Consider the following 13,858-nt stretch of genomic DNA (forward strand, 5'->3'; position numbering starts at 1 on the left):
TTTGAAAGGGAGGCGCTGTAGCCAGTGTAAGGTTTAGTTTCCCATACTAGTTTTCATACAGCTTGTGCTCAATCTGGTCCACTGGTACGTGATCGCCCAGCAGACAACGAGGTGGAAATTGCTGCGGTGATCGAAATGCGTCTGAAGATGGTCGAGACAAAGTAGTAGACCGAAACGTCACGCAGGAAAACAAATGGCGTAGTTATTGTTCACCGAAAAATATCAATAAATCAACCCCATAATGGACGTTAGGTATAAAATGACCCAAAGAACAACCCATGACATAAAGAATTTTGCCAAACGTCCTTATTACTAACGTCGCGGGGCCACTGTAAGAACCAATAAAGAAATGTCATTAGTTGTGTGAAGAATTTTGCTTCAACTTCGCAAATACTACCTATTGTATGACTCTATATTGCTGAGAACGGCGACATTCTAAATTATTTCAGCATAAACAACAGTAAACAGTTATCACAACATAGCGAGAACAGCTTCAACGTCTGTTCTTGGTGACTAACTTTCTTTCTGCAGATTTGTCTAAGAAAGTGTTCTAGGAATTTTGCCATAATTTTCTGAAAATTTTGAATTGCCAGTACACGCTGGGCTTAAGTAGCTAACTTTAGCTAATCATTAAATGATAGAAAACATAGTTCTTTCAGGAGGATTTCCAAAACAAAACAGTTTTTTTTCTTTGTTATTTTCGGGAATCCTAGATTTTGTATGTCATGAGGGCTGTCGATGAACATCATTTGTAATATCAAAGTCGTATATAGATGTGTTGAAAGAGCTTCTTGATAAGCCAACAAAGCGAAAATAGTAGCTTTTCTGTGTTTTGACTGTAAAATAGAAAAATTAAAATGCAGATGAGGATACATAATTGAGTATCCCACTAAATACAAAAAAAAATCTAAGCATTCATTTTCTAATTTTGACTATAAAACCAAGCTGACAAGACAATATGAAGTATGCTTCAGCATAATTGCATAATTCTTAAGTGAATTAAGGTTTTAAACGAAATTTGAATCCGTATATGAAAAATCCCACAATTTCTTTATTTTCATATACTTACTGATATAAAATTGATCAGATTCGGGAGCACACGCTCCACGATGAAATTTTTTGAAAGTGGCACAAGTGCTGGGGTATTGCCTTATCGCCAATGGTATATGCGGCGAGAATATGGCGATTTATCACAGATTGCCTCTTCTGTTATTATAATTCTTTTGGTCGCAAACCAGTTATTCAACTTCGAAAAAGTGAAATCAGAATTGCGTACATAATGCAAAACCAATTTAATAAAATTCCGCGAAAAAAAATTAAAATTTCGTTTCGTTTCGAAAAATTTCGAATTAAATGAACCTTGATTTCGTATCGTTTCGAAGTCTCGAAAGAAATCTATATTTCGTTTCGTTTCGATCCGAATTAACATAGACATTTTAAATTTCGTTTCGTTTCGTTTCGTTAGGAAAAAGTGTGTTATCGCATACCCTTACAACTGAATACTAATCATGAGGATTCCACTGATATGGAAGTATTGGAGCTACATCTAACGACGCAGCAGTTTTTGGTAATCAAAACGAGTATTTCAGATTTTTCCCGACGGATCGATATCGAGACTGTGTAGATTTCTGAAAACCACTTCTGAAATTGTTTGAAATTTGACTTTTGACTATCTACAAAATATGTAAGAATTTATAAGTTCATAGAAAAAGCTGGAAGTCCTTCACTGCTGTTTATAAAGTACATCACAAGTACAAACTGGCACAACTTATTTTTTGTTTGTTTTTGACATTTTGACGGCAAAGCACGGAAAATGATATAAAGTTTCACTTGATGATTGCAGGAAAGAAACGTACCGTTTTGACTCATATTTAGAATACTCGCTTTTAAATGGCCATCTTAACTATAATCGGGTAGTTCTTTCCATAGGATATGAAATTCGTTTGTAATCCTGATCCTTCGTCTCTAAAACCAATGAAAATGATGTTCGGGATTTGAGTCAAAACGGTAATTATTTAGCCTGGTTTATATTGAAAGTGCTGTAAGTGTATCATAATGTAATGTAATGCATTACTTTACTCATTTAATATATGTTTAGTTTTGAAATGATTAAACCGAATACCTATCTAGAGCCGAGTATGAAAGTGTCAGAAAGTGAGCTGACAAGTGAAGAAAGGTGGATTTCATTATTTCACACTCTGGCAGTGGGTAGTGACCATTCCAAGTACGAATCATTTGATTGAATCTTTGAAAGATAAAGCTGAGTGAGTAAGTCATTCTATGTTTTGAATAATTATCCGACGTTTGTCAAAGTTCAGAGTAAAGTTAAGCAACTTATGCTCTGGGAGATACGGACCTGGAGTATACGGATTTTGGAGTAATATGGAATATGGATCTGATTATTATTTTAAGAAAAGGAATGAAAATCAATAATGTAGACTGATAGTAATTGATAGTCACCAATCAATATCCAAAAACAATTGTACAAAGCAAATATTTTGTTACCGAAATCTTTCCCATTATTTTTTCATTATTTTCCATTCAATCGATTCGTTTAACTTTTAGTTAAAATTTGACAGTTCGATGGTTATTTCGCCGTGGTTAAAAATAACCCTGCTCCGGAGCATGGTTAGATTCGACAGTTCGATAGTTAAACTTTGTTCACTAGAAAATTGGCGCCAAATCCATTTCGTTACGAATAACTATCAATCTGTCAAAACTCAAATGGGTCGGCTTCGGAGTAAAATTTTAACTACGATGGGAAAATGACCATCGAACTGTCAAATTTATCTAAAAGTTAAACGAATCGCTGGAATGGTTCACACAGGTTTATGATTAGCATAACTGTCAGATACCATCATCTTAAGGAAAGACCTCCCGGAATCAACTAAATATGGAAGCAATAAACAACTATAAGTGATGGGATTCGGCTTTACAGTCTCAAAATTGTTCAAACAATAATGTTTTAACTGCCCGACGTTTCGGCTGTGTTTGGCAGCCTTCTTCTGGGGGAAATTAGTTTTACTGTTTTCGTTGTTTTGTTACACTGTAATCTTGTGTCGTGTTGTCATTCATGTTTTATATTTTGATTATCGTGGATTTTATCAAAAAATATTGTTTAATTTGTTCGCACTATCAATCACGGACCCTGTTTAACTCACAACAACAAAACAACGAAAACAGTAAAACTAATTTCCCCCAGAAGAAGGCTGCCAAACACAGCCGAAACGTCGGGCAGTTAAAACATTATTTTTTGAACAATTTTCAGACTGTAAAGCCGAATCCCATCACTTATATTTAAAAGTCGAGACACCATAGAAATAAACAACTATCAATTATATTACGCATGTTGCGATGCAGCAAAGTTGAAATTACAGTTGTGTGGTGCTTTCATATTGAGTGGTGTGCCCTTGAAAACGCGAGTAGATTTAAATTTGGAAACCGAGAGGCTTGTCCTTAAATACGCACCTTCGTTTTAAGCTTTTTAACTCTTATTAGCGCTGCTCATCTTATATTCAGCAACTTTACTTTGTTTTTCCGTCATCTGATTTGTACAAGTTTTAGGTTTGCTGGAAAGGGAAATGCCGCTAAGTCAAATGCATAATGAACTTTTTGGACCGCATCTTCTATAACATATGATCAGGTCAGGGCTTGAAAGTGAAGCGTAAACAAAACCTTAGTTCAACAGTTTTGAGTCCATGATGACTCGTTCACGCAAACCACCGTCGATAGCAGAAATACTAAGGCCTGATCGTTATGGTAGTTAGGCTAAACGAAGAAAAAAAATACTCAGAATAAGCGAGAGAAGGCTTTGTTTACCTTGGGTTTAAAAGTCGTAATCACGGTTCAAGTGAGATAGGAAGTGGATAAAACTAGCAAATTTATCTCAAGTCTACACAAAACCCATACAACTTCCCGTTATCAGTCATTAGAGAAAAGGGCTCTTAGAATTTGATTTACCGGCTGATTATGGGGTTGTAGCCCCTGAAAGAAAAAACTGAACCATTTTAAATTTTTGAAATTAGGAGTAAATTGTTTTCACTAATGCAAGACATCATCACCTCTTAACTGGGTCCAGAATTCTCTGAGAAACCGGAAAAGATTTCAAAACTAAGACCAATTTATACGGCATGCTAATGTGGAGATAAAGAAATATGTTTTGCTTACTCTAGATTGCTCATATCTCATTGCTCAACATATCTCAGAACTTTGTAGTCGATTTGCGGCCCTTAACCTAACACTTTGCTTTATTTATCGTAATTCCTGATTTCAACGCCCCTCGCAGGCTGGCACCATTGGCGGTGCTGCAAATGCAAAAATATCAAAACCATAGTTTCGTAGTTACGTAGTTGAGAGACTATATTACATGTTTTACTGATTATGGATCGACTGTACGATTGAATTATATTTATTGAACGGCTACTCAGTCATACAGCTTCACAACAGGTTTATTACTTAGCAGACGTAACACGGAAATGTGTATTTTTCAAAGGAAAAATATTCCTGTTTTTTTATCGTGTGTTTAGTCTAACTTGAACCGTCTGTTTGTCTAGAGGACCTCGGAAATACTGTTATCACTTTTCATTTTTTCTAGCTAGTTTCTATATAGTTAATTTTTTTTCATGGATACATTAACTAGATACAAATGTTATGTTCATGCCACATTTATTAACATACATAAGAAAAATACCCTAATGCTAAACAAAGGTAAAGGAGTGAGAAATTTTGAAAAAAATATAATAAAATACAAAAAAAATTTTAAACTCTTTGGATTTATTAGAAAAAAATTAAACTCAAGAAATTTTATTACTGTCCCTTAAAATTGACATTTTTACCGTTCTCACCAAGATGTAACTTAAAGGCTAAATATCGAAGGTCTACTAGGCAGCCATCTTCACGATGTCATCTTCGAAAATCTACAACTGAACAAATGTTTTGAATATCATGACTAATTAAAGTGCATGGTGCTGATTGGAATAGGGCTTTACCCATAAGGCATCAATCTCTTTCTTCATATAGGCCTCGCATTCCAAAATTCACTTAATTTTATGAAAACATGATAAAGTCTTTAAGTCTTCATGCAAAAGTTATTTGGAAAAGTCCTTTGTTTATCAAATAAAATTGTCAGTGGGAAACCCAAGGATGTTGGCGACGGTCAAGCCTATAGTTGGTTGGATAAAGGTTGCAATATTTACGTGCCATATGTTCACTTCAAACCCTAAATTTTGATTGACCTGAGCAGCACAAGTCAGCCAAAAATGGTTGCAGCAACTTGATTGTGACCAACTCTGGTCACATATGAGCTGAGTAACCTTCGTGGATCATGTGTGCAACAAATCAGAAGACCATCTTTTTCTTACCAATCAGCTCGATGTGTCGGGGTGATGTCTCTCTACGTGTATGTATGTTGTGCGTGTCCTTTCCAATTGTTTCCCATTTAAAATCCAGATGAGGCTCAAAAGCTATAGCCAAACAAATATTTTTTATGAAGCATTATTCACAGATTTTTTTTTTTGAAAATTAAACGGCATGTAAAATAATATCTACGGGAGACTGGGGAGACTTGATCCCCTTCTCTGATTTCCGATGTATCACAGCCAAAAATAAATAAACATACGCGATTTCCACACAGACTCTCTAAGAAATATAGTATTTAACTTTACTGATGTATTATAGTCCCTAAATTATTGTTGTTATTGATACACAATCGATTTTTTGAGTTCTGTCAAAAATCGAGTTTTAAAATATTCGAGGAAAATTGATCCCTCTCCAAAATCTTGCTTTGATAAAATTAAAAAGGTGCCCTCAGATTTTTAAAATGTGTTTCTTTCAAAATACGCAGAATTTTCGAATTGCTGTGCGTATTCATTAACGATTTTTGTTATTGAATTCGATAGCACACGCAAATTTTGAAATTTGGGGAGACTTGATCCCCTTTCTATGATATCTAAGCAATAAATATTTTTCCCTGCCAACCCTTCATCAAATCTGTCAAATCTATAAAAAATTAGAAGCCTGAGAACAAATTTATATTGTTTGATTTTTTTTTCGCCAAATTTTTGTATGGTTGACTAATTGAGGTGATAACTTCTAATCGAAATATCCTACAACTTTGATGGAGTGTTGACATTTTCATCAGTACAGATCATTAAGTATATTTATGGTTCTGTGCTGTAAAAAAACGAAAGCATATGGTCATTGTTATGAAAAGTTGCTAAAATTTTGCGGGGCCAATAAAAAAATCTTTGAGAAGGTCGCGAACCGCCGCCCTGCAGAATAAATAAAAAAAAATAACTCACCACTTAAGTCATTTGTCTAGAGGATCTATACAAAAAAATTTGCTAGAACAAAACTACTTCAGTTCTCGAGAAAACAGGGGGTGGTCAAGTATTCCCGGGGATCAAGTCTCCCCACCTTCCCCTAATGTAAAAATAAGCTATATTTGATATAATTACAACCGTCATGCAAATTTTAATTAATTATTAAATTTTCAATCAAATCCGCTTTATTTTTATTTTTGATATTGATTTAAAATTGCAACACATTCTCTTATTTTTGCATTTATATCCATGCTCCAAATATGTACCTCAAAATGGAGGGAAGTTTACATTATATTTTAACTGTATTGACACTAAGGTTTTAGTAAAAAAAAATTTTTACCAAATAAATCCGACGGGGAGTTGGAATTATTGCATGTTGTGAAAGCGTTATTCCATAATTGTATTCTAAAATATCGCAACTAGACTAAATGCTGTGGAGGCCTAACAATACTAAGACTTCCATTTAGCTGGTGAAGCCGTTTCAGATACACTTTATCAAGTGATTGAGCTTATAAATATGAATAGGCTGTAAAGATAATTTGTAATGTTAAATAGTTGTAATAACTGGTTGTCCAATTAGGAATGGGTGATATCGATGCTATTCTTTGAGTATCGATATCTGTACCACAGATAACAGATATTTAGACTGGCATCCGATATTTGTGTAAACATACGCAACCGTTGTTGTTTAAATGTATTTAAAATTGGGAACGCGAATGGTAATCGTTTGGAGATGGCGCAAGGGACTTTGTTATGAAAAACACAGACAAAATGCGACTGTCAAACGCATTGGCTGCGTTTGACGGTTGCCAATCAGTTGCGTCCGTATGTATTTCCGCAATTAGTTGAGTAGATGGCAGTAGTGTGGTGATGGCATGCCATTGTATATCAATTCAAATATTTTCATAGGATTTTTATTTTCGATATTCGCCCGCACCGATTTGTTTGCAGCCGATATCGGATTACGATATTTTTGAATGAAATGCCCTAAAATTAAAGGAACATAATTAAACAAGGAAAAATAATATCAGCTACTAAAGAGATGAGCCAGCATATGGCTGAAAATCTCTTTAGTAAAGACAAAAAATATAATAAAATATCCGATAAGACATTGCACCGAAAGGAAGCGTGGAAGCAAAATCCACTTGAACAATGACGACACCGTTTTTTTTCGCTTGCGTTTTGATCAAACTATATCGATTAATCAATATATTAGTACCGATTTTTGATTTCTTTCCAGTAAAATAGGAAGCTCGATCCATACAGTTCTCTATATTCAGCGAGGATAGCTGATCACAATTCTATTGATCGTGTTCCAAAGCGATGACGAAGATGGTGTTTCGTTTCACATATTCACACGTTTTCTAACCTTCTTTTTATCTGTCCAATAATAATGAAACTGCTTTCGTTACTTTGTCAGTCTAGACCAAAATGGAAATTATTAGAATCAGTTTGGATGGTCAAAATATGTTAGTTTTATACAAATTATTTTAAATACTTCTTATCAAAATTATGAATTTGTTGGTTGCGAAACCGCACCAAACTGATTTGTACTGTTTCATTCGTAAAATAAAAACTAATATTAGCTCACATCAATTAATTTGTAAATTTGTTGTTGGATATCTTCAGTTACGGGTCCGGGGGATATCCGATACGATTTACAATCAATTGCACAAAAAATATGCTTTATTGGCGCTTGGTGCGATCAATTTTACGTTAGAAAATACAGAAGAACTTTTTAGGTAAATATAACAAAGCTTCCACACTGCTATTCTTCCTCCCCCTTCATACGGGAGCTTGGCAGAAGGAAGGTCGTGTGATATGTGCCATCACAAATATTGCCCTCCGCTCGCTTTCAAATCGACTTCTATAAAAACATTCTTCATGCCTGCCGTATCCTAACGGAACTATCAATTCTATACTTTCGCCTCTAATTCTATCATGAACATGTATGTCCAAGTTTGGAAGATGATATTAGCATTTCCATATCATTGAAAATCTTAATTTTAGAAACAAAATCTGTATTATCTTCTAAGGCACTGTCTCTATGCGCTAATTAAACACAAAATAAACTCAAAAGTAATAGTTCAATAATTGTCCGACAGCACTGCCTAGTCACAGAGCAAGATTACTTTCGACAGGCAGTCTTAAAACTGAAACTAACAGCTTACGAACTTTATTTTTCAGCTTCATTTGAGTTTGATTAAAAAATTAAAACAAAACCTTCAATTTAAAAATTGAGCCAGAACAAACCTCTGTTGTTCGATAAATCTTAACTATTGATCGCGACAACTGATTGTCGATTCTTCCCCGGTGTATAACAATTCAATTCAATTTTGTGCAACACAATTCTAGGTCTCCCGTGATGAACTTATTTTTAAGATAAAAAATCACGCTTGATAAAGTAATCAAAAGAAGAAAAAAATCTAGGTCTGTCGGTCATGTAAATGATTATTATCATGAAGTTGTGTGCACTTTTTCAGCTGGAAGTATTCAACAACTTCGGGTAATCTGAATGTCAAAGGTGAATGGGCTCTGTTCCGGCCGGGTTTTACCTGCTTTTATTCGCCAGTGAACCAAAAAATTATAGGAAGAGCTTTTATACCGGATGTATTATTTGCGGTGGTTCAGGAACCTTCTTACAATGCTGCAAGTTCCAAATGCTAATATCTGTGTGTTGCTATGGAGGATATGAGATATTTAATTTCAGCTCTTCTATGGATCCTAAAGATATCTGGACGATTCCGGTTGCTGGGATAACCACCAGAATTACCCGCCGTCCTCCAAGTGCCATATCTGCATCAACTCCTCCATCAAGTCAAGGTACTTTGTTCTCTTGTTGGGGAATGATGTAATATGTTGTTGGGGAATGATGTTCGAATATTATGCTCTAGCAAAACAGCAATGCTGATCAGGGTTACCCGCTTCATCCTTTTGTCGTAGACAAAGTGTGGAGTGGACATCCGTTATGATCTTGCCATCCCAGTACAGCTCAACGATACTATTTTCCAGAACCGAAAGAGGCACATATTTGTAGTAAGCAACACACTGGTCAATCAAGTTGTGCTTTGAAGCAAGCTGTTGGTGCATAATCTTGTAGACTGCGTTATGGCGACCGAGATAGGCTGAACACCCAAACACGATATACTTAATCGTCCTCCCCGCCACTAAAGTGATCTTCCTGGAGGACTAAAATGCACTGTGAAGAACCACTGCCTTCCACATTTTTGTGCAATATATAGTGCCAACAGTTCTTTTTCCCAAGTCCTGGATGGATACCATAAATCCTCCTATTTCTGAGGAAAGCTCACCACACACCAGCAACGTATTCGACGCTGCTTCGTCGATATATTCCAGCTCCCGTTGGTGAGGGCGCGTCACATGCAACTTCTGCTTCCACGGTGCGATCATCTCGTCGACAATTTTGAGGTCGCAATTCAGCTGATAGTCTTCCTGCGCTAGATGCAAGGCACTGAATGTGTGGTCAGCTTCACATAAAACGCGAAAGATTCAATAGCGATTCTGACTATTATTTCTATTATTGCTTTTATTTATGAGGCTTTCAGTGGAGTACTCTACGTCTAAAACTCCGTAATTTTAAAAGATCAGCAAGAAATTCTTACTTTTGTAGTCAAAAGAGGTTTGTATAAAGTAACACAAGCTTCAATTTCAATTTCACTAAACAAGGATATAGGGTATCGGTAGGCTCTTGCACTTCGACAGACACACCCCTCTAAAGCCACAATTGCATCTTCAAGTTCAATTTTAACTTTCTGCGTCGTAAGTTCTCGAGTGGCACACACGATTACGGAGGCGTTTTGGTAAAATAATGTTTCTATCTTTGGATTTTGAGCCTGTGCCGGGAATACCATTCGTAACCCTATATGTGAATAGCTAGTGATCATAATATTACTGGGGATTGTCCATTTCTTCTCACTAGCATAGAACTTTCCTAAAGTAGCTGGAAGATTTGGAGATACTTTTGGTTCTTTTTAGAAACACTTAACAAGTTGGACTTGAATATTCATGCTTCAAGATTATTGTAAAAACACAGAAGAAATAGCAACTTCACTTCATGAAGGGAAGACGCTATTTGCGTTTAAAGTTCCAACGGCATGAATATAACAATTCTGTTCTCTGATAAAACATACTTCGTTTAACGTCACATAAAAAAGAAGGAGCTGAAAACTTCATGGGATGAGGGTTTAAGGACTCTAATCTATTATATGTTAAGCTATTTTGATAAAAATTAGCCACATTTTTCCGACCCTTAGTTAGTTTATGAGATTTCGACGCTCACTTTTTCGCTTCAAAATGTGATAGAAAATTAAAAATATACCGGATTACCATTTTCTCAACTTGTGTACTTGTGTATTTAAAAGGTTAAGATAACTCTAACCGTTTTCTATTGCATTGCTTTTAATTTGAAAAGAAGAAAATTTCACGAAAAAAACAATAAACACATTATCTTCACATTTTACCCGGTTTTTCCCCAATAAATTAGAATTTCCGTATTCAAGTCCTTACAACCTACAATATTCATCCCCGGTAAGTACCTAAAATCACAAGTAGACACTAACCCGTGCTGCTGCAGCTCGACGAACGCCGACTTGCCGGGCGCCGTCGCTGCCGTCGCGCCGCCATCGATGTACTTTGGCGTGTGCGGCGCGTCGGGAGCGTCCATCCCGGACTGCGGTGTGCTAGGGGGGCCCTCGTAAGGGCTCCCCAGGTCCGTAAAGTTAAGCGTGTTGCCGCCGATCGAGGCCACTTTTTCGAAATGAATTGTAATGCCGTTGGAAAAGGTGAAGCGGCCGTAGGGTACCGGTCACTAGTCACTCACTCACTTTCCCTACCGCGGGTTCACAGGTTCCGTGGACTTCGGAACGCCGTGATCGCGCGCACGCACGCTTAGATATTCGGCACTTCTTCCCGGATTGCACTTGATGTTTAATGTGTTTCAAACACCACAAATTCGTACGCCGCTCCCACACTGGCGAATCACACTGTTATTCACTCGATATTTGATCGAATTTCTTTCAAGAGGGAACTGAACGCGCGTAACCAAAACAGGAATCCTTTGTGGTGCGGACGATGTGTGTTTCTCGGATTCTTTCCTTTCGCTCACTAATCCGGACCCAGACTACTGCTGGGTCGATCTATCCCTGTTGCGTTTTGATTTCTTTTTTTCTTTGATGCGTATTTTTGGTTCTTCTTTTTCACGACCGATTTTTGTTGATGTTTTCACACACTTCCTGGGGTTCTCCGATTCAGGCTACTCCCTGCTGAGATTTTGTGTTCTGTTCCTGCTCTTTTTGTTGAACGCACTGACTGCCGTCGCTTCTTCGCAAAGGTGATGATTTGATTTTGAGTACCCAAAAAGAGGCGCTAATGTGTCAACAGGATGATCTTCGCAGTTGGTAGTAAGATACCGACGGTGGATGGGAATGATTAATGTGTATCACAATGAAACTAATTGATAAGGAACACAACTATTATAGGTGATGGGATACAAGCAGCCTTCATTACATACACCTCAATGGCGCAGACGGCTCATAATTGATTCTTCCACAAATGGAGTAATTCACTGGAGTCTCACTTAAGGCCGCGGGGACGAGAGGCGGGTTTGTTGTTATAATTAAAATCAATTTTCATTCATGGATGCCGGTTTCATTCATAAAAGCGAAGAGTTAACACAGGGTCCGTCCGAGGAATAATTACACTAATCCTAATTTTCGGTAATGATAGGTCACAATCACAATCACGTGGTCAACTGTTCCGGCAGTTCCACGGCGGTCCTCCCAACTAGGACCGAGTAGAGTACCGGGCTAATAGTAGACGAAGGGCACCACTACCGACACGGACGATGAGGTAAAAACTGCACATAAACATCACTAATTTATCGCTTCAATTTAAACTAATTACTGTTTTGACACTGTCTTCACGTAATCGGGAAAATTATCGCTTAGCACACTCATACATTCACACTCCAAATACACGAAAAAAAACTAGAGCCGGTCGCGCTCGTAAACGATCACTGCTAATCGCAGCTATCACACAATTGATTATTATGATTATTATTATGTGCGCGATTGAGTGTGGCAGCTTTCTTCCTCTCCAGCTGGATCTCCACCGACGACGACGACGACCAGGGAAAACAATTGTCACTAATTGTCGCGCCCGGGTAAGCCGATGATCCCCAGAAAACTTGGCGCGAGTGTCCAAATTACATATCTTCCGTGCCCGTAATGATATAATCGAAAACAATTCCGAAGTGAATCGCCAAGATTTTTAATGGCATATAATATTAGTTTTCCAAATTGTATGTAATCTAGAAGTCGAGATGTATGTATTTATGTTTCTGCCTATTTTATGTTTTCTGCACTTCTCTCGTCGTTTGATCGATCCGTTTCGTACTTTTTATTATGCTTAATGTTTAATACTATTTTCATTAATAACATGAAAAATAGTGTGTACGGGCTGATTCTTTCCTCTTTTTGTGATTAGTGGGGTCTCTTCGGCCACTCACTCACTCGCTCTCTTTTTCTCGCTTGTTCGAAAAAAAAACCGCCGACGATATGATTATTATTACTCGTTATCTTCCTCTCCTCGAGACCGTCGTCGTTTGTCGTCGTCCCTTATGGTGCGTCGTCACGTCGACCGACGTCCGCGATTTGCGCCAAGGGAATTATTAAAAAAGCAATGCTCGTTGCGCGACCAACCACGAACAAAGTGCGTTAAAGACTAGTGACTGTGAGCACACTTGGGAACGACCCGAACACTGCTGGGATCGAACCGTAAACACACAGCGTAGCACTATTATTATGTATGGCTGGCGCTGCTGATTGGCTGCGCGTCTGTGTGCAAGCTCCGCCTTCTTATCCACTATTCCGCTTTGAATGAAATTTATTCAACATGACGCCCACCAGTGGCGTAGCGCTGCGATGTAGCATGCATGCATACAAATCAGATTGTCAGAAAGAAGTGAATTTTTGCAGGTTTGACAATTTTTAAATTAGGTTTTTATTATTTTTGCACATTTATGAAAATGTCATACGCTGTTCGTAACTGGAAAGGAATTCAAACAAGCTTTATAACGAGCTTGTAACGGAGCATGTTTATGTTTCAATATAATCAATTTTCTCTGGAAAAAAATCTATCTCTTATTATATCATTTTTTTTATTTAAAAAGTATGTTAAAACTTTCATACTGGAATATGCAAACATATACGTAGGTGCAAGCTCTTTTGTTATGTTTTAAATTTCAATTTTAAAAATATTTTCTGCACATAAAGAATTGTGAAAAAATAGTCATTTGCGTCCCCAAGCTTAGGTACACCGCTGAGCGCTGGCAACACACGCGTTTTCGTAGGCGTTGTTAACCCGAACCTTCGGCACCACACCTCACTTACCACCCAATTGCGCTTACCCTTGCGATACCCACCGCACAGCAGCAGAAGCAGCAATACCCCTTGGTAAAGCATAAGCCCAAAGAAAAACAAGTCTTGCAACAACGCACACTTTGTCAAGCGACGGATTCT

General features: G+C 37.3%; 1 protein-coding gene across 5 annotated transcripts in view; it reads right to left on the reverse strand.

The window, feature by feature from the left end:
* The window catches only part of LOC134211105 (homeotic protein distal-less), a 183,239-nt gene extending 170,180 nt beyond the window's left edge, over nucleotides 1-13,059 (reverse strand). For 4 of the 5 annotated variants that reach the window (XM_062687724.1, XM_062687722.1, XM_062687725.1 and 1 more), the window contains exon 1: nucleotides 10,877-13,059. In XM_062687724.1, coding sequence (XP_062543708.1) covers nucleotides 10,877-11,004 — 128 coding nt within the window. In that variant the 5' untranslated portion in view covers nucleotides 11,005-13,059. The remainder of the gene's footprint in view (nucleotides 1-10,876) is intronic. The other variant, XM_062687723.1, reaches the window with a different exon arrangement.
* Between the last annotated feature and the right edge of the window lie 799 nt (nucleotides 13,060-13,858).

Source organism: Armigeres subalbatus, chromosome 2 (assembly GCF_024139115.2).
Source record: "Armigeres subalbatus isolate Guangzhou_Male chromosome 2, GZ_Asu_2, whole genome shotgun sequence".
Classification (NCBI taxonomy): domain Eukaryota; kingdom Metazoa; phylum Arthropoda; class Insecta; order Diptera; family Culicidae; genus Armigeres; species Armigeres subalbatus.